The sequence below is a fragment of the Capsicum annuum genome, chromosome 9, assembly GCF_002878395.1.
Source record: "Capsicum annuum cultivar UCD-10X-F1 chromosome 9, UCD10Xv1.1, whole genome shotgun sequence".
Lineage (NCBI taxonomy): Eukaryota > Viridiplantae > Streptophyta > Magnoliopsida > Solanales > Solanaceae > Capsicum > Capsicum annuum.
Window position 1 is genome coordinate 193,452,768 of NC_061119.1, and position 21,839 is coordinate 193,474,606.

The 21,839-nt window shown below is 33.2% G+C and overlaps 1 protein-coding gene and 1 long non-coding RNA gene across 3 annotated transcripts; both read right to left on the minus strand.

Annotated features, from left to right (window-relative positions):
- Nucleotides 1-651: 651 nt before the first annotated feature.
- On the minus strand, nt 652-14,040 carry LOC107842315. Of its 2 annotated transcripts, none has more exons than XR_001665703.2 (6): nt 13,674-14,039; nt 13,028-13,162; nt 12,815-12,931; nt 12,474-12,571; nt 11,969-12,053; nt 652-1,469 (listed from the first exon to the last, which is right to left on the minus strand). It is a non-coding gene; the product is annotated as an uncharacterized LOC107842315 (long non-coding RNA). The 2 variants fall into 2 exon arrangements; XR_001665704.2 differs by lacking the exon at nt 652-1,469 and adding an exon at nt 3,472-3,583 and having other exon boundaries at nt 13,674-14,040.
- A 2,883-nt stretch (nt 14,041-16,923) lies between these two features.
- LOC107842316 (60S ribosomal protein L11-1) lies at nt 16,924-21,234 on the minus strand. Its single transcript, XM_016686082.2, has 5 exons — nt 21,007-21,234; nt 20,716-20,823; nt 18,705-18,747; nt 17,624-17,819; nt 16,924-17,303 (listed from the first exon to the last, which is right to left on the minus strand). The coding sequence occupies exons 1-5, from the start codon at nt 21,007-21,009 to the stop codon at nt 17,108-17,110; spliced, it is 546 nt and encodes a 181-aa protein (XP_016541568.1). The 5' UTR covers nt 21,010-21,234; the 3' UTR covers nt 16,924-17,107.
- Between the last annotated feature and the right edge of the window lie 605 nt (nt 21,235-21,839).

Below are 21,839 nucleotides of genomic sequence, written 5' to 3' on the forward strand. Positions count from 1 at the left end.
GCTGACTGATGAATAATAATGAATAGTTTCTCAACTTGTTGGTGAATTTTTTATCTATTTAATTCGACATTTTAATTGGTGATATTATTTTTTTTAAAATTAAGAAAGACAGTTACCGAAATAAATAATTTTTTTGTTCCTATGTTAATTAGTTATATTTGGTTTCATTATGTATTTTGTTGTGACACATCAGATAGAAATTAAGATATATTGAACTGACAATGCTATTAAATAGTATATTAGTAGTTCTGTCATAGTAAATGATTGAAAAGAGATACATTCTTATAGGATGTATCTCCCATAAATTTATAGATACAAGTTTATAAAATTTGTATCAATTATAAAATATAATTTGTCAATATGATTAAGATTTAGTAATATAAGTCTTACTTTAGTTTATTATGCAAGTTAGAGTCAAACATGTATTCCGATTAACAAAAAACAGTTATAGATACATAAAAATGTAAAAATTTATTGGTTACTATCATTATATATTAAAATATGTTTCCTTATAATAAATACATACAAATGGAATACATATTGTTCAAAATGAAATCAAATGAAATATATGTTAGAGCAGGCAACTGTAGTGATTAAAACTGAAAGAGATACAAATTAAATTCTTTATGTATCTAATGTGATTAAAGGAAAAATGCAGGTAACTGAAAGAGCAACAAATGAACAAGATACATTCATAAAGAAAAATACATATTTTGTTATTATGTATCTAATACAAAATACATTCAGCTAAAACATCCCAAATATATTTATTGTCAGAAAATCATCAAAATTTGACAGAAACAAGTTAACATTGCATGATCTTTAGCTTAAACAATGATTCTAATTTGGGCAATCAATGTAACAACCTCATGTAATAGACTATAATACATCATCATAGATATCACACAATTCGAAATGCATATAGTAATGAAAATCTACTTTAACAATGTTTATAGAAAAAGTGAAGGTATTATTGGATTCGAAATCGAGAGAGCGTCATGCGGAAGCTTATAGTTTACAAATCATATAGCTAATAATTCAGACAACAAAAAAAATAATACTAAAAAACACAATATTATTATATGATTTGGCCAATTGACCTATACATAAAACCTAAAATTTAAAACATAGAAACTAATGAGAGAGAAACTCTTAAAAGATTACATTGTGGATGTTATTGTGTTATGGTATGAGAAGGGAATCTTCTATTTATAGATGTCCAAAACTTTGCCTCCAAGAAAGAGGTTTGCCAAATATGAAAAGTTCTATATTTTCCTTTTAGTAAAAGTAAAAGTATTTATAGTTACTTTTATTTTCCTTACAAGATTAAGTAGAACTTAATTTTGGTAAGAAAATAGAGCAAAAATTCGAACAAATCTCCCCTTTTTGACTTGATTTTCTGCAAAATATTCTTGATCCTCCTTCTTCTTGTGCATGATCTTCGTTCTTCATTTATTCTTCATATATCACTGTTGCATACCATGATTAAAAATTGATATGGATTAAAATTGAAGCCCTATGTATTAAAAATAAAAGCATTGGTTGATAAGATTGAAAGTAGAGTCTTGTGCATTGAAAGTGAGCACAAGTTAAGAGTGGAGCTCATGCGTTAAAAAATAAATGCACGAGTTGAAAGGAGCCCAAGCGTTAAAGCATTAAAGCAAGTATGTGTTGAAAATTGGAGCCCATAAACATGAGTTGAAAATTAATTTTGATTTTAAAAAATGGATTAGCAACAGGATTGTTGAACATTTGTTTGAAATTTTTCTCCACAAATAGCTTTTTTGGGCATATATCTTCATTATCATCAAATTGGTTGCAACTTTGACCTTAAACTATCCTCCATCGAACCATCGACTCTGATACCACTTGTTGGGTTTGAAATCGAGAGGGCGTCATGCGGAAGCTTATAGTTTGCAAATCATATAGATAATAATTCAGACGACAAATAAAATAATACTAAAAAATATAATTTTCTTATATGATTTGGCCAATTGGCCTACATATAAAACCTAAAATTTAAAACATAGAAACTAATGAGAGAGAAAATCTCCCCCTAAACTTGACTCTTAAAAGACTACATTGTGGATACTATTGTGTTATATGATATGAGAAGGGAATGTCTACCATGAGCAGTCTGCTTCAGTTGCTTCATTGCCACTTATTATATAGGAGAATTACTTTAAAAAATACCTATGAAAAAATTTAAGAGGGTCTCATATAAGTCGTCAAGTTAATTTAAAAAATCAAGAGTTAATTTTTATTTTATAGTAATCTTTTAGTTCTTAAATGACTTGGAATAATTAATTAAGGGAGATACGATAAAATTATGGTTGAAGCAGACATGTCATAAATCTCTATTTTACTTTTTCTAATTAAATATTATTAATTTTTTAAATATGTAAATGACTTATAATATTTAATTAGAGATATAATAATTAATTAGTTGTGATATAGTAAAATTACGATTGAAGCAGTTAAAGCAGACATGTCATAAGTCTCTATTTTACTTTTTTCTAATTAAATATTATTAACTTTTAATACATAAATGACTTATAATAATTAATTAGGGGTGATATAGTAAAATCATAGTTGAAGCAGCCGAAGCAAACATATCGACCTCGTGGCTGCTTCAGCACTCCAACTCCCTCTTATATTTAAACTAGATATCGATGGCTCATGCTAATACGGACCCAATATATGTTATTTTTTTAATCTCAATTTATGCTACACAAATAAAATTTAGATAATTAATTACTAAAATAATTTAAATTTTTAATTATTGTGATTTGTAATATTTTTTCTTCTATTCCAATTTAAGTAATGCTGATATAATTTCGAGAGTCAGCCAAATATTTTTTATTTTTGAAATTTTTTAAGTTGTTGATTATGTGATTTACAATTTTTTTACATAATTTTTCAATAATACATGAATATTTTCTCTGTCTCAATTTATGTGACAGATAAAATTTTGAAAGTCAATCAAATTTTTTTATTTTTTTATATATATACTTTTATATTAAGTTTCTAATTATTATGATTTATAATATTTTTCATCTGATTTTCAAATAATATATGTTACTTTATGTCTTCCTCTGTCCCATCCCAATTTATGTGCACTAATATAATTTCGATAGTCAACCAAATATTTTATGTTAACATGTCATTTTTGTGCCTATTTTGCCTTTTTTATGAAATATTATTTATTTTTCAATGCTTAAATTATCATAATAATTAATTAGGGGTGATACAGTAAAATCACAATGAAAGCAGCGAAACACACGTCTTAAATGACTTGTAATAACTAATTAGAAGCGACATGTCAAAATTACTATAAAAAATACTTATGAAAAAAATTTAAATGAACCTCATATAATAAAATTATGGTTGAATCAAACATGTTATAAATGTCTATTTTATTTATTTGTATTAAATATTATTAATTTTTAATATCTAAATGACTTATAATAATTAATTAGGGTTGACACAGTAAAATTACGATTGAAGTAGTTGAAGCAGGCATGTCGACCTGCTGCTTGCTTTAGTTGGTGAACTCCCTCTATCAAAATTACTTTAAAAATACCTGTGAAAAAAAATTAAGAAGGTCTCATATAAATCATTAATTTAATTTAAAACATCAAGGGTTAATTTTTATTTTATTTCTATTTTACCTTTTTTTATTAAATATTATTATTTTTTAATACTTAGATGACTTATACTAATTAATTAAGGGTGACATAGTAAAATTGCATTTGAAGCAACTTGAAGCAGACATGTCATGAATGTTCATTTTAAAACTCTTATATATAAGTAATTTTTTTGAATTAAATATTATTCATTTTCTAATATATAAATGACTTATAATATTTTATTAAGGGTATAATAATTAATTAGGAGTGATATAATAAAATTATGATTGAAGCAGCTAAAACAAACATGTCATAAATGCCCATTTTTTATTAATTATTATTAATTTTCTAATACATAAATGATTTATAATAATTAATTAGGAGTGGTACAATAAAATTACAGTTGAAGTAGTTGAAGCAGACATGTCGACCTGGTGCCTGCTTCAGCACCTTTTAACTCCCTCTTATATATAAGTAAAACATCAAGAGTTAATTTTTATTTTATAATAATTTTTTAGTAATTAGATGACTTATAATAATTAATTAAGGGTGATACAATAAAATTACAGTTGAAGCAGCTGAAGCAGACATGTCATAAATCTTTATTTTACTTTTTTCTAATTAAATATTATTAATTTTTTAATATGTGAATGACTCATAATATTATTAGAGATATAATAATTAATTATGGGTGATATAGTAAAATTACGATTGAAGCAGCTGAAGCAGACAGGTCATAAATGTCTATTTTATTTTTTATTAGTAAAAATATTAATTTTTAATACATAAATGACTTATAATAATTAATTAGAGGTGATATAGTAAAATCACAGTTGAAGCAGGCATGCCGACCTTGTGCCTGCTTCAGCACTCCAACTTCCTCTTCTATATAGTTACTAGATTGGTATGCTCGTGCTCTGCACGAGCCCAACGCGTATCACTCTTTTAAGAACTCGTGTTGTCTTCACTTTTAGCACACCAGTGCATACCATTATCATGGACATATCATCAAATCCCAAAAGTATATTTTATATAATCATGGGAATACCATACTACTGGATGCCAAAATAACATTCACATATCATAGTGACTGTTGTTTATTTACTTAAGTACAGTAATATTTATAAATTTTACAATTATCAACCTATTGAGCATTCATGATCAAACACGTATTAACGATCAAACACTTGTTAAATTAGATTTAATGAGTAAATTAATTTAGAAGTTCGTAAAGAAAGTCAATAGCTTCTAGCCAAATGAATCAACATGAAGATATCAGTCTATTTCTGTGTAGATTTTTCATGAGAATCGATTTCTTTCACACCAAGATCCAACCCAAGATTTTTTAAGACTGTACTCAACTATTCAATTGCCTAGAGGCACATTAATCCCTCAGTAGCTCGATGTTACCTTTTTTTTTTTCAAGTAATCTACACGTGAGAGTTACAGAAGAATTTAGTAAATATGATATGCCTACATATAAACCAACACTAACATAACAATTATCCCCTCCGTTTAAAAAGCAATGACCTACTTTTCTTTTTAGTCCGTTTAAAAAAGAATGATCCTTTCCTTTTTTGGCAATACTTTAATTTCGACTTTCCATGTAGCATGTTTAGGACCACAACATTAAAAAGCATTTTGGTACGCATTTGACACAACTTAAATTTATGGCCACAAGATTTAAAAATCTTCTTTATTTTCTTAAACTTTGTGCCAAGTCAAAATAGGTCATTCTTTTTTAAACGGAAGGAGTATATAATTTAGGGATGAGGTTGACAGATGACTTCTACCATATCTTAACAACATTTTACTTCTAATCATCAGAAATTTTAATAAAGTTCAAAAAGGCAAAAATTAAACTTATATCATTTAATAACAAGTATAATTGCAAGTTCACAAGCAGGTCGATAAAAGTTTGTTTTCACAACAGATGTTAACTTTCTTATTACTAATCATATTATTATTAAATAAATAACAAACGGAAACAGGCTGGATTTGCACCTATATCCCTTCCTTTCTATATGGCTCTTAAGGAACTTTTGAAAATTTCTTACTAAGTTTGCACTCACGCTCACTATGCCCATACTTGGTGCAGAATTTGCACAAACAAGACTTTGAATCATAATGGACTATTCATTTATCAGGTAACAAGGGCATCCATCTTAACCTCAATTTTGGCATTCCCTTATTTTTACATTTTGCACTGCATTTATATCTAAAGTTGCAGAATACTATTAAATTTCTTGCAGATATTTCGGCAATGCATCTCAATTACCTATATTCTAGATTTTCATTTTCCTTTGATTTTTTATTTATGTTTGGCCTTTGAATCTGCTTACAAGCTTATCTATTGTTTGCTAATAACTATGTTCAGTCAGGCCTCTATATAGTAATCATTTTCTATAACAACATTTCTGATATAACCCCAATTTATTGGGGAAGTGTAAAGAGAAAAAGAAAAAGTGTTCTAAGGAATAATTCCTGAACAAACACCTTCAAGAGAGGAACAAAGGAAATTTACTTTACTTGACTTTCAATTCTCCCAAAAAGTTTCGTTAATCTCCACAATTACAAGCTAATATAGGCACTAAATCTCTATTGAGAAATTGGCGGGAAAATCTGTTATAAATGTTTCCTAAAACAGTGGAAAACAGTGCACACTTAACAGTTGTAACAGAATTCTACTAGAAGCTTCTTATTTTGCCACCTAATTCCAACTAAACTAATTGAACTGAAATGTATTTAATAAAATGCTAAAACAGAAAACTATTTAAATTGGAACATAACTTGTCCTCAAGGATCAAGTCTGAAAATCTGGAAACTTTAGCTGAAAAGCTTGGAGATCCTCCTCCACAGGCACGTTGAACCATTTCACCGACATTTGAGTCACTGCAGTATTTCTTTTTGGGGCCATTCGCCTCTCTAAAATAGTCTCAGGAGCCAGAATCACATAACCAGACTCAGTATAAACCTCCGGCAATTGAACAGCAGCTACATGATCACCAATTCTCTTCTTAAGTTGAGAGATGTGGAAGGTGGGATGAATTTTTGAGTGAGGGGGTAGAGCTAAAGTATATGCAATAGGTCCCACCTTGGCAATAATGCTGAAAGGACCATAAAACTTTGCAGACAACTTTTGAAAAGAATAGTCCTTAAGAGACATTTGTCGATAAGGTTGCAACTTGACGTAAACCTGATCACCTACTGCATAAGTCCTATCAGTTCTTCTCCTGTCAGCTTGGACCTTCATTCTACCTTGAGCTTTCTCCAGATGAAACTTCAAAGCCCTTAGAGTAGCCTCTCTGGCTTGCAAACTTCTATCCACAGTCTCAAGTACTGAATCAAAAGGCATGTATGGCAATAAGGGAGGTGATTTTTGTCCATAAACCACTTCGAAAGGAGTGAGATGAGTCGCAGTATGGTAGGTGGTGTTGTACCACCATTCAGCAAGAGGTAACCACTGAGGCCATTGCTTGGGTTTCTCAAAGGTCATGCACCTCAAGTAGCACTTAAGACACCTATTAACAACTTCAGTCTGTCCATCAGTCTGAGGATGGTAAGCTGTTGAGGTAAGAAGAGAAACCTTTTGCAGACTAAACAACTCCTTCCAAAACCTGCCAGTAAAGACTACATCCCTGTCTGACACAATAATTTTAGGCATCCCATGCAACCTAAAGACGGTGTCAAAATAAACTTTAGCAACATCCAATGCAGTATACAGATGTTTGAGGGCCATGAAGTGAGCAGCTTTGCTAAGTCGGTCCACCACACTCAATAAAGTCCATAGATATATCTTGCCACACCTTCTCAGGTATTGGCAAGGGCTGCAACAAACCAGCCGGAAGGGTAGTGTCATGCTTGCATCTCTGGTAAAATGATAGACATCCTGTTTCATCCTCTTCCAATAGAATTCCTGTCTAAGCCTCTTCAAAGTAGCATTTATCCCAGAATGACCACCCATTGCACTGTCATGATAAAGTTGCATAAGTTGTTGTCGTACATTAGCATTATTGCCCACCATCAACCTACCCATCCTACTCAGAACACCACCATGGAATCTGTAGTAAGGTTTGAGATTAGCACCATTTTGCAGTGTAGGGTCTTGCTCCCAAGTGAGCTTAACTACATCTAGAATATGAGCTTGTACCCCTGATATACTGCACAATTGAACGTGATCTTCTCTTCTGGATAAAGCATCAACAACAACATTCTCCTTGCCAGCTTTGTAACTGATTGCATAATTATAACCCATCAATTTGACCAACCATTTTTGTTGACTAGGTGTTGTGATCCTTTGCTCGAGTAAAAACTTAAGGCTATGATGGTCAGTTTTAATTGCAAAATGTCTGCCTAACAAATAGGGTCTCCACTTCTGCACAACGGTCACCAAAGCTAGTAACTCTCTTTCATATACAAACAAAGTTGTCTTCTTTGCTGATAGTCCTTGACTAAAAAATGCTATTGGCCTTCCTTCCTACAGTAGAACAGCACCAATACCAACTCCTGAGGCATCAGTCTCTACTACAAGAGTTTTAGAGAAATCAGGTAGGGCCAATATAGGGGCAGAGTTAATTGCAGATTTTAGATGTTCAAAAGTAGCAGTAGCATCATCAGACCAATGAAAACTATCTTTATTTAAAAGGTTAGTTAAGACCTTAGCAATGCTCTTATATCCCTTTACGAATCTTCTGTAATAACCAGTGAGTCCTAAGAAGCCTCTAAGACCCTTGATGGTGGTTGGTTGAGGCCAATGTTTAACAGCAGAAACCTTTTGACCCTCCATGGCAACACCTTGTTCAGAGATGACATGTCCTAAGTAGTCAATTTGTTTAACACCAAAAGCACACTTGCTTTTCTTCACATACAGTTTCTAGGATCTTAACAACTTGAAAGCTTCTTGTAAATATTGTAGATGAGCATCCCAACTCCCGCTATATATTAAAATATCATCGAAGAATACAAAGATGAATTTCCTAAGATAGGAGTGGAAAACCTGGTTCATCAAACTCTGAAATGTGGAAGGAGCATTAGTCAATCCGAATGGCATGACCAAGACCTCATAGTGACCATGGTGTGTTCTGAAAGCTGTTTTAGAAATGTCTTCTTCATGCATTTTTATTTGATGGTATCTTGACCTGAGATCTAGTTTGGAAAAAAATTTTGCACCATGCAGCTAATCAAGTAGTTCTTCTATCATTGGTATTGGAAACTTATCCTTGATGGTGTATTATTCAGCTCCCTATAGTCCACACACATCCTCTATGTACCGTCCTTTTTCTTCACCGTCACAATAAAAGAAGAGTAGGGGCTAGTACTGTGTCTGATAACACCTGAAGACAGCAACTCCTCAACTATTTTTTTCAATCTCATCTTTTTGTATCATACGGTACCTATAGGGTCTGATGTTGACTAGAGGAGTACCTTTCTTCAAGACAATCCTATGGCCATGTGATCTGGTGGGAGGTAAGCCTTGTGGAACCTCAAACACGTCCTCAAACCCACTTAACACCTCTTGTAGATCAGCTGGAATGTCTGATGGCTCATCCTTCACCTCAATAGAAAACAAACTAGCTGCATCACCTATTGTTCTTTCCTTCATGACCCCCACAGATATCATACACAATTCAGCTAGCTGAGTCGATAGTTTCTCTATTTTCCTATACTGCACCACTTTCACAAATGGAGGTTGAAGACCTCTAAGTGACACTTTTTTTCCCATAACAGAAAACTTCATTTTTAGTTGTCTAAAGTTCCACACAACATCTCCCAAGGTTACCAACCATTGAATGTCGAGAACCATGTTGCAACCCCCTATAGGAAGTATTAATATATCAGACTTAAACAATAGACCTTACATCTTCCAAATGAACTCCTTGCAGGCATAGCTGCAATCTACTTTATTTCTATCGGCAATAGAAACAGAAAAAGGTCTCATACTGGATAAACAACATCCCAACCTCTTTGCTGTAGTGAGATCTAGGGAGTTGTGTGTACTTCCTTTGTCAATCAAAACCTGCACAGCCTTGCCATTCACGGAAGAAGTAACTCTTATAGTTTTAAAGTCATAAACACCATTCAAGGTATGTACAGACACACATGGCATGATAGACCCCTCCTCATTCGTAGGAAATCCTTGTGCCATCATAGCACACAATTCCACATTATTCATGACACCCTCATCTTCTTCCTCAACAGACTCTAAAGGTTCCTCTACCTCCATGGAAAGTCTTTTGTTCTTGCAAACATGATTAAAGCTGTATTTTTCATCACAGTTATAACAAAGACCTTTAGATTTCTTTCTTCCATCTCCCGAGGACTTAAAAACTTAGGTTTGGACCCTTTTAGATTTGTACATTTGTGGTTTTTGGTTGAATTGCTTTGGAGAATTGGTGGGAACTAGAAGGTTGTGAAAAAACTGGTTGTTTGAAAGAAGTGTTTGGAGCGAAAGAAGTAGAATTAGGGATTTTTGTGGTCTGGTAGTTCAAGAAATTGGTCGGTTATTGGATCCTTGCCAAACTGATGGCCTTCTGCAAGGACCTAGGTGCAAACATTTTAACTGGTAAACCAACTTCAGGTTTCAACCCTCTTATGAAGCAACTAACTACATACTCATCAGCTAGTTCAACCCTAGTTAAGAGTTCATCAAATTCATCAACATAGTCTTGTACAGAGGATACCTGTCGTAGATCCTTGAATCTCCCATCGGATCATCAAAGAGTTCCGTTCCAAACCTTGCATACAGGCAATTTACATACTCAACCCAGGCTGGCCATTCCCTCGTAAGCCTATTCTTCATGAATGTTTGATGCCATTGCAGTGTTTTCCCTTCCAATCTACATAAGGCCAATTTAACCCTTGAAATTGTTGGTGTTTCATCCACCTCAAAAAACTGCTTTGCCTTATAAATCCAATCCTTCAACCCAGTTCCACCAAACTTGGGGAATTCAACATAGTAATTTCGAGTAGGCAACTGGTATTCCCCCTCTCGAGCTACGTCTTCCCTCATACCCCCAGGATGTTGCTCATCCACTTCAATTAGGGCTTCCTTATGCCTATCAGCCGGCCCCGTACAAGGTCTATTCTGTTGTTGCCCTTGGCCAGCTGCCATTACTGCAATTAATTGCTTGATTTCCGTCATTGCGTTTGCAATCTTCACATCAACAATGTCACCCATCTTCGAAACAGAGGTTGCAATTCCCTCCGTAGAACCTTCCAACGTATCGATCTCCTTACGCAACTCATGTAAAAGTATTATGATCATCCATAATGTCCCAATTCAGAGGAACGAGCTGTCTCTGATACCAATGTTACTAATTTATTAGGGAAGTGTAACGAGAAAAAAAAAGTGTTCTAAGGAATAATTCCTGAACAAACACCTTCAAGAGAGGAACAAAGGAAATTTACTTTACTTGACTTTCAATTCTCCCAAAAAGTTTCTTTAACCTCCACAATTACAAGCTAATATAGGCACTGAATCTCTATTGAGAGGTTGGCGGGAAAATCTATTATGAATTTATTATAATTGTTTCCTGAAACAGTGGAAAACAGTGCACACTTAACAGTTGTAACAGCATTCTACTAGAAGCTTCTTATTTTGCCGCCTAATTCCAACTAAACTAATTGAACTGAAATGTATTTAATAAAATGCTAAAACAGAAAACTATTTAAATTGGAACATAACAATTTCGCTGTCACGACCAAGTTTTTTTTGAACTATCATACTACTACTATACCAAATGTGCCCCACAAGTGGCTTTAATCCCATAAGCATATATTTAATAGGATTCTATTTAATAAGTAAGATATTTGTTCAACTTAATAATAGTTCATATGTTTACTTGTGCACATCCAATGTTGAAGGGTGTAGATAATAGCTAGGGCCAAGTTAAAAGAGATATTTATGTATTATATGTTGATCTAACCATCCTCACTCACTTAAACTTTTATGACAGGATTCCGAGCCACCTTGCGCTAACTTCAGACAATGCACCAACACAAGTACTGATAACATTAATGTATAGTGTTTGTTTTTCCTCTACTTGAATTTGAACCTTACAAAAGCACAGAGTCATTCAATTTTGGGGACAAATGAAAATAGATTCTTAGGGGTCATTTGGTTGGGAAAGAGTTATTCCATGATAATTAATTTCAAGAAGCTAGGCTGCATTACTTCTGTCTAGCAGAAGTGCTATATAATTGACCGTGTCGTTAGCATCTACCCAGCAGATGCTACCTGCCCCACCCCCTCAATCTACCTTGTGAGAGAAAGGAAAAGAGCAAGCAAAATAGAGGACAGACTGTCCACTTGACTATTGAATAAAAGCTGCGAAACATACCTCCTTTAGTCCATTGTTGGGATCTTCAAGGAAGTTAGCTGCTCCTTCTACACCGACCTTTGTTGCAGCTTCTATAAGAAATTCCCTTCAAGTTGAGAATCAAAAGGTGTCACTTTAAACTCTAAATGACACCTTGTATATCAAATGTCATCAGATTTATCATGTATAACATCTGCTTATGCTCACAAAACACTAACAATTAACAAGTGATGCATCACTATTAATGATTCATATTTATCATGACCATCATATTATCTGAAGCAAAAGCCTGAGATTATTCGCTTGTAAGCAACAAGCTCAGTTAGATATCAGTAGGCCATTAAGCCGACGGGATATCATATAAGGAAGAAACTTAAAAATCTCTGCTCGTGAATCATTAACAATAGTCTGGAGAAAGATCCAATAGAAAGGAAAATATATGGAAAGTTGAGTTTGGTTACTGCATAGCAGAAGTATGATCATGTAAGTAACTAATCTCATTCTGTCGGGAAAAGAAAGCACTAACCTGTCACTTATAAACCTTCCCTGTGTTAAATAGCCTAGAAAAAGCTCCTCAGTGAGATTATTTTGCTTGTCAAGCCCCTGCTGTCCAGACTACTTCCCCTGCATGCCCAAAACAAACCAACTATTTTATAACGCACAAGTCTTTGCACTACACATCTTTCTTATTTTTCGCAAGCCACCAGACTAATCAGACTTACGTAAGTCTGGACATGTTATATTCCAGCCCAAGTCCCCTAAAAACCAGCATGGTTTTGAAAGGGTTGAAATAAGTTGATTAACACTGGAGGTAACCTTTCAAGACACATTGTTTGGGCAACAAGAGGGAAAAAAGAAAATACGAACCTCTGACATCCTTGACATCATTTGTTCAAAGCGAGGTCCAAACTTATTTCTGTAGTAATCTTTCTTGTTAACCCCTTCTTTCGCAGACGGGTTGGGAAGAAATGGATGCCCCTTAATCTACAAAAAAGAATTTTTCCAGTGAAGATATAGCAAAAGATCGAAAGGGAAGCACAAACAACAGAAGCTAATGATAATGGCACTTCAAAATCATACTGATCATTGGTTAATGCTATAGCTTTATCAAGGTTCTTTTTCCCCACAAAACACCAGGGACACACAGTATCCGAACTGACATCAATTTAGATAAACTTCTTCCCACTGTTGGTGGCCATTGATCGATGCTAGAACCTGATTTCATACATCCCGAAACAAGTCATTAGCTCGTATCATTCTTCTGTTATATGGAATAAATCATTTACAAGAACATAAGTGCAGAATCATTACAGAAGCATCATGCAGTATCATTAAAGAAACAAATATTAGGTTCAAACTCCACATTTACAAATGATCATAAGGTCAACAACTGCATCTATTTTAAAGTTAATCAGGAGATCACGAAAAAAGCTAAGTCAAAATGGATAACTTATTCCATCACTAAAGTGTAAATGGTGCGATAGTTATTTCCGGTACCAACTAATACCTCGGATCAAACATGGGATAACAGGACACAAACATATTATTAACAAACACATACATATACTGAAAAGGAAAACAACAACTCAAACGGAGTCGTGAAACAGAAGGAGGTAAATATACTTATATTTTCATAAATTGAAGTTCAATTCTTCCAAAAAGAAATGAAAATGCTAAAATACGAAATAACTAAATAAAATTAAATGGAAGAAGATTTAAAGCTTACCAAGCAAAAAGATTTCTGGTGATGTAATCTGCCTTTTCGCTTTGAATTTTTGTCAAACATCTTACTCAATAATTAATAATTTTTAAGAAACCATGGGTTTCATATTTCATTTGAGACCATTCTTAAGAGATAAGAGCTCATCCTGAAAGCTTCAGTGGATATACGAATTGCGTTTAAAGGAGATTGACCAAAACTTTGCCTATTCCCTTGCTTGAGTGATTTCATTCTCTCTCAATGAGAATGAGCAATATAGATGTTCAATACTTGTGAATCGCAGTTTGAAATTTGGAGTTGTAAAGCTAGTCAGATGTTGATTTCTAAAAAAAAAAAAAGGAGAGAGCAAGAAGGATTGAGAAGAAAGATCAAAAGTCAGATAAAAATATGTTGATGTGAAATTACAGGAATGCCCTGGTCGTTATTAACAGGCATTACTATATAGGGTGTGTTTGGTATGAAGGAAAATATTTTTTGAAAAATGTTTTTCAATTTTCTCATGTTTGATTGACTTAATAGTTTTGAAAAATGTTTTCAAATCAACTTATTTTTCTCAATTCTAAGGAAAATGACTTCTTTTCAAAAAGTAAGGAAAATATTTTCTAAAACTCTCTTTCAACCTCACTCTTAAGTTGAAATATTCATACAACTCTTAAAATTATTCATCCCTACTCCGATCCTCAATCCCCTCCCTCACCCCCACCCCGCCCCCTACCATCCCTATTAAAAAAATATTTTAATTTTTTTTTTACCTCATCCCACTACCTAAAATCCAAACCCAAACCCCTACCCCTTCCAAAAAGAAAAATATTAATTTAAAAAAAAAAATCCAAACTTTTTTCTTACCTCTCCTACTCGGACCCCTACCAACCTCCTCCCCCTAAAAAAAATAATTTTTAAAAATTAATTTTTTGAAAAATTTTAATTTTTTGACAACCCCAACCCCCACCTACCAACCCCCTCTAAAAAAAATTAATATTTTTAATTTATTTTTTAAAATAAATTCAAAACATTTTTCTTATCCCACCATTTTTATTCTATTCGTTCTCATTATTTTTGTTAAAATATACAAATATTTTTAGAAAACATATACTTATCCAATTTGCATAACGATCACACAAATATAAGAAATAACTTATTTTTCTAAAAAATATATTTCCTCCTTCATATCGAACGCATCCTAAAAAAAGCATTTTTTAAGATAAAAAATTATTTTTCTATGTATTTTTACGCTTTAGCTAAACACTAGAATGTATGTTTTGAAAAATACTTTTCATTCACCAATCAAACACTAAAATATTTTTCAAAAAATATTTTTCATCCACCAACCAAACATAGAAAAACAAGTAAGAAATCAACTTGTTTTCTAAGAAAACATTTTCCATGGAAAACATTTTCCTTCGTACCAAACACACCCATAGTAGAAATTATAAATAATTATCATTGCTCATACAACTCAGAGAAGGATATGAAATTATTTTTGTTTCGTTGAGAACATTCATTTCTCTAGATTCGAAATGTGCCTCTATAGTAGCATTACAACAGCTCAAATGACTACTTATAAAGTCTTTACTGGCCTTTTATTATTGTTGTATCTTGTGAGCATGTTTGGATCCACAAAGGCAATCGCTGAGATGTTTCACTAACCAAACCCTGGAACAGATTGAAGAGAACCGCGACACGAGAAATGTCCAAATCTTGCTGCTAGGCTCAGTTTTTGTTTGGTTCATAAGTCAACCTTATTTACTTTCCCTGTTTTCCTGATCTAAAAACCTTATTTAGTACTTAGGGTGTTTAACCAAACCAAACTACGAACCAAACCAAATCGATTAAAAAAATCGATATTTGGTTAGATTTGGTTTTAAATTTTTAAAATCGATACTTATTTGGTTTGGTTTTGATTTTACTCTAAAATAACCGACAAAATAATCAAATCGAACCGATAAAAATTATATATATATATATATATGTATGTATACACACACACATATGCATATATAAATTATTTATATATTATTCATAAATAAAATATAAATATTTTTTATATTTTAAATTTTAATCATGAATTTAACTTTAGTCATAGCACTTTTAGTCATATGTCTCCATCTAGTTGATGGCACATTATAAGATTTTATATGATTTTCGCACTTTGAATGACAAATGATACTAATTGTAAAATTATCTTGTCGTCTATGGGATTTTATAAGTGAGTTTTATTAGACTATAGATAATCATTAGTTTTGAACTTTCTTAAGCAAAAAAATTATGTGTTTACCTTTTGAAGAGTTTATCATATCATTCTATTATATGTAGTTTCTAAATACTTTTGTAGAAGCATTCATATGGTATTTTGTTCATGATTTTGCCTAAGTATAACACCAAATTGACAACTTAGTTTCCAGATTGAGGAACAACACTTTAGTTTCCAGGTTGAGGAACAACACTCAACTGATATCTCATATGTTGGATTGAATTTTTTAAAGAAAAATTTCAACTTTTATCATTAACTAAAACTAAAATTATAAACCGAAAAACCGAACCGAACTAAACCGACAGTTATTTTTGTGTTGGTTTTAGAAATTTAAAAATCGACTAAGTTAATTTGATTATGATTTTGACCAATAACCGACCCAAACCGATCCGTGAACACCCCTATTTACTACCATGGAATCAGTGACCATGGCCAGTAGGTGTTCAAGTCCCATGGTAGGATATTAAACGGCTAATTGTCACAGGATGACCGGTCCTTTGTAAAGGAAAATTTTCCATGCACGTCACTGCTGCAGTTCCAGCGTTACAACTTGCGATCATTATTCATCCAACAAATTAGATGAAAGGCTTAATGGACTATGTTACAGGTTGAACAGGTCATATTTTGATGGGTTAATTTACCAGTTGCCACCCCTAGCTAAAACTTGGGGACAAACCCAGACATGAGATTTGGAAAAGTGACTAAAAACAACTTTCACCCTCTCAAGAATCAAGATGATAATTCTGGCATACAAAACACATGAAATTTCAGAATCCCAGAAACATCTCTAATCGTATCTCGTAATGCACCAATAAGTAAAATATAGTTCAGCCATTACAATAGGCACAGATTCGAGAAATGAAAGTCACCCTTTCGCCAAAAAAGGGAGAAACAGGTTGTATACCCACCCTCCATTGTCACTGTCTGAAGCACTTGCTGCATTGAACTGTTAAATTTAAAATTAGACAAGCATGTCACCATGAGGGGAAAAATTGCACGAAAAAATTAACACAAAAAGGATATATAGATTGAATTCATCTCATAAACCAAAATGAAAACAGCATACTATGCCAAGTAACAGCACCTCTGGAAAACTATTCAACTCTAGGAGTAATTAGATGCTGGTCTACAAAATGCATAAACATTAAACTTGCTACCAGATAAACTGATCCAGCAGTCGGCTCTCAGCTTACTGAATGTTTGAGGACTTGTTAAGGATAACACCTTCATATTTGACCTGGAACCACTTCATTGCGTCTTCCTTTGTGACCCTGTGTTGGATCCCAACACGAGACTTGCACCTACGACGTCTGGCAACACGGTATCCTGGGCGCTCCAGGACAACATAGAAATCCATACCATAGATACCAGTTGAAGGGTCATACCTTTAACACAAAGGCATAGTATGTCAATGAATTTAAGGGCACAAAATTTCGACAAAATTAACACGGCCGGCTGATACAACCTCCTAGCCTCATATAGTAAGACAGGATCAGATATAAATATTCACTGAAACATAACTATTCCCTACAAACTCGTGAAAGAAGCAACTACACTCCAAGAAGATGATCAACCAGAAAATTTATAAACTCGCACATCCGTGATTATTTTGGCATAATGAATACTAACAGCACTCATAAACTAAATATGTCGAATGTAAAACTAGTCTAAATAATGAATTACAGCCAGATCTCAACATGCTTACTTAATTCCAAGATCAATGTGCTCTTGAATACCAAATCCAAAGCAGCCAGTTTCGCTGAAGTTCCTTCTCAACAACTCATACTCCTTGACCTTCAATCCACTCTCAAGGAGCTGCATAGCTTTTTCCCCTCTGACAGTGACGTAGCAGGCAATCTTTTCATTACGTCTGATTCCGAAGGACCGCACAGTATACCTTGCTGTTAATGGGAATAAAGAAAGCACATGAAAACATGAAACAGCAACCAGCGCAAAAATTTATAATGTTTAGTCTTATAGATAAACACCAAATAATACATATCATGGAGAATTGCACTAAACCTGAGTATGGAGTACCCATATCAATGTAATACAAATGAGGAACAACATGCGTAACTTGTGATATCAAGTAAACAAGTTCAAATTATATCAAATTGCTACATGATCTTGACCAACTAAGAGCACTAATAAGTGCATACCAACTCCACATTAATTAGAAACTGTCTTTTCTTGTATTTGCTAGTTGCTTAACCCCTTGGTTCGTCACAATACTAATATAACCTCATCATAGTAAACCATGTGTCTTTCTTTAATGTGTGATAATGCAAATGAGGAACAATATACTTGATCATAAGAGACGCCAAGTTAGCAAGTTCCAATTACTTCAAATTGTACCACCAAAGAGCACTAATACGTGCATAACCACTTTAAGAAAAATGAATCCAAGTTAATTAGAAAGTGTCGTTTTTGCTAGTTCTTAACACTTTAGCTTTTCATAATAAGAGAATTTGAACAATACATTTAGAGACGAAACGGCGGGATTAAAACCTTACAAACCTCACATTCCTACAGTAACTGATTTACAAATTAAACCCAAACTTCAACAGATCACCAGTTAAGCAACAACATTAACTAATCAACACATATGAAACAGCTCAAGAACCATTTGCAAGATTCCTTCATATATAAGAAAATATTCATTCTTTGACAGACATATAGCTCAAACAACGGTGTTCGATAAAATGTGCCTGAGAAATTGAAAAACAGTCATAACATGCACAATCAGATAAAGGTAAACAAAGTGCAGATGAGATTGAAAATCGCACCTTTAGAGAAAACAGGGCTTTGGCCACTAAGTTGCTCCAGGACCTACAAGTACCAAAAGTACATTCAATCAACCATCTACGCCTCGATTCCCAACCAATCCAAATCCATTATGCAAAAATGTGTATCCATTCAGCTCTATTCGGGTCCATTTCATTCTAATACTAGTAAAATAATTTGTACCGAAACAAGGTATGCATAAACTCTATCCTCTCCAGACTCTACTTTGAGTGGGATTATACAGGGAATGTTACGGTTGCACTAGTAAAATCATTGATATTTTCTATGAAAATTTTTTATAAGCCTCGATCCCAAACTAAACGAAATAATTTATATAAAACATGTGTATCCAAACTAATCCTACGTTATTTGGTCTCGAGCCGAGGTCTATCGGAAACTACCTCTCTACCTTACCTCATTGAGGCAGAGGTATGGACTGCATACATTCTAATTCTATCATCCCCAGACCCCACACTATGTGGGAATATATTGGGTATGTTGTTGTTGTTGTATCCATTCAGCTCTATTTGGGTTCATTTCATTCTAATACTAAGTAAAATAATTTGTATCGCAAACCAACTCTCTACCTCTAAGTTAGGAGTAAGACCCGTGTACACTCTATCCTCCCCAAATTCCACTTGGGGGACTAGGGACTATACTGGTAAAATCAATTGTGTTTTTTACGAAATTTGTTAAAAGCCTCGATCCCAAACTAATCCAAATACTTTATACAAAACATGTATATCCGTCCAGCTCTATTCAGGTCCATTTCATTCTAATACTAGTAAAATAATTTATATCGCAAACACTCTACCTCTACGGGAAGGTCCATTTCATTCTAATACTAGTAAAATAAAAGCCTCGACCAAAACCAATCCAAATCCTTTACATAAAACATAAATAAAGGTTCATTTAATTCTAATATTAGTAAAATAATTCGTATTGGAAACACTCTCTACCTAAGGTAAGGGAATCAAAGTCTGCAGACACTCCATACTCTCCAGACTCCATTTTATGGGACTATAATGGTTATGTTACATGTTTCACTATTAAAATCATTTGTAATTTTCACAAAAAAGTTTTACCGCAATCCTAAACTAATTCAAATCCATTGTATAAAACATGTTTATCATTCAACTCTATTGACGTTCATTTCATTATAATACAAGTAAAATATTTTTTATTGGAAACAGTCTCTCTACCTCTAAGGTACACGGGCAGGGGCGGATCTATTAAGAGAGTTGAGGGTGCCACGCCACCCGTAAATTTCGATGGAAACTCTCTCTCTATATATAAATGGATATAGTCAAATAATTAACATGCCACCCACAAGATTGAAGTGCCATTTGGTTCGAGTGACAAAGTGTCACATTAGCTCCCCCTAGGTTGTGGGTTCGACCTTTGCTGGCAACCTTACTTTTTCCCTTAATTTTAGGCTGAAGTGAAGCCACAAATAACTACTACTAGTTGGCAACTTCTTTTTTATATGTGTATTAATAGTAATTATATTGAATTTTTCTTTTATTTTTCAAATATTAATAGTTAATATTTGTATTAAAAAGTGCATAATTTTATTCTCTCTCCTCAAATAAGAAAAAAAAATCATTACTCTCAAATCCCAATTCCCAAATCATCATAGCTCTCTGCTTTTTGGTCTTTGTTGCTGCTACCGCCGGAGTTTTTGGCATCACCGACAAAGGTCACGGCCTCAGCCTCACCGGCCACCTCTCTCCGCATCCATTGTTAAGTTTACTTGGCACCCGGAAAGTTCGGATCCTGGATCCGCCTCTGTACACGGGTTAAAGTACGGGCACATTCTATCCTCCCAAGACTCCACTTTGTGGGACTATACTGGGTATTGTTATTTTTTTTTTTCCGAAAAATTGTTAAAAGCCTCGATCCCAAACTAATCCAAATAATGTATATAAACATGTACATTCAACTGTATCCAGGTCCATTCCATTCTAATATTAGTAAAACAATCCGTATTTTAAAGACAAAATTATAAGTCACCTTAGCAGCTCTGGTGAGACGATCTCCACTTTCACCAACGGAAATGTTGAGAACAAGTTTCTGGACTTTGATATCCCTCATTGGATTGTTCAATTTATTCTCTGAAGCCTGTAAAGAAAATCCAATAGCAAACGTACATTACATTACAAAGGGTAGCAGGGATAATTAGTTGAGGTACTTGTAAACTGAATGGAACACCACGGTTATCAAAACTAAAAAGTACATTAGAGACAAAATACACAAATGTTAAAAAGCAATAATATTCATGGAAAATGGAAAGGAAATAGTTACCATGGCGCTTTGTTGCAGCTGCAGGGGAAGGGGGTAAACAGAGAAAGAGTGAGAGAAACCCTAGTTCGATCCAAGTATATATATATATGTGTTGAACCTGGGGGTATTTTCGGAATGAGATTAAGTTTATGACTACTTTTGATTGCATTTATGTTATACACTATGCCTTATTACATGAACCTTTTCTTCTTCTTTTGAAATTTGGGGGTCTTATAGAAATGATATCACACTTAAGTTTGCCTAAAATGTGATATTTGTAATACTATTAACTAGCCGTTTGACCTTACCAAAAAATTAAAAAAAAGAAAAATATTAACCGTTTGACCATGAGTACTTTTTTATTTGTTTTTCATAAAATTATTTTATTTTAGTAAAAAAATAAAAATTATATTGTTTGACCATGAAATTTTTAAATATAATTTGAAATTATATTTTGAAAAAGTGAAAACAAGAAAAACTTATTTTCACTTTTTTCACTCCTACTTCTCTCACAAAATTTTAAAAATAACTTTAATTTATATTCATAATCAAACACAACTCCAACTCCAATTTTAATTCCAACTCTATTTTCAACTCTAAAAAATTACGTTTTTCATGCTCAAACAAAAAAAAATTATTAAAAATGTATTTACATCATAGTGAATATCTATCAAGATCTACTTTGATATCTATTAGGATTTGAAACATCCGTCTTTTACTCAGACTATGAGTAAATTTTTTCTATAAATAGAGGGGTTTTGTTCATTGTATTGACAATCTTATGATCTCTCTCAAGAAAATAAATAAGAATCACTTCTCTCTATTCTCTCTACTCTTCTTCTTATTCTTTATTA

Coding starts and splice junctions, on each gene's coding strand:
- LOC107842316 (XM_016686082.2), bottom strand. Junction 18,748..20,715: donor GTCTCACCAGAGCTGCTAAG/GTGACTTATAAT, acceptor TGGTACTTGTAG/GTCCTGGAGCAACTTAGTGG. Junction 17,820..18,704: donor AAGCCCTGTTTTCTCTAAAG/GTGCGATTTTCA, acceptor TCCCATTAACAG/CAAGGTATACTGTGCGGTCC.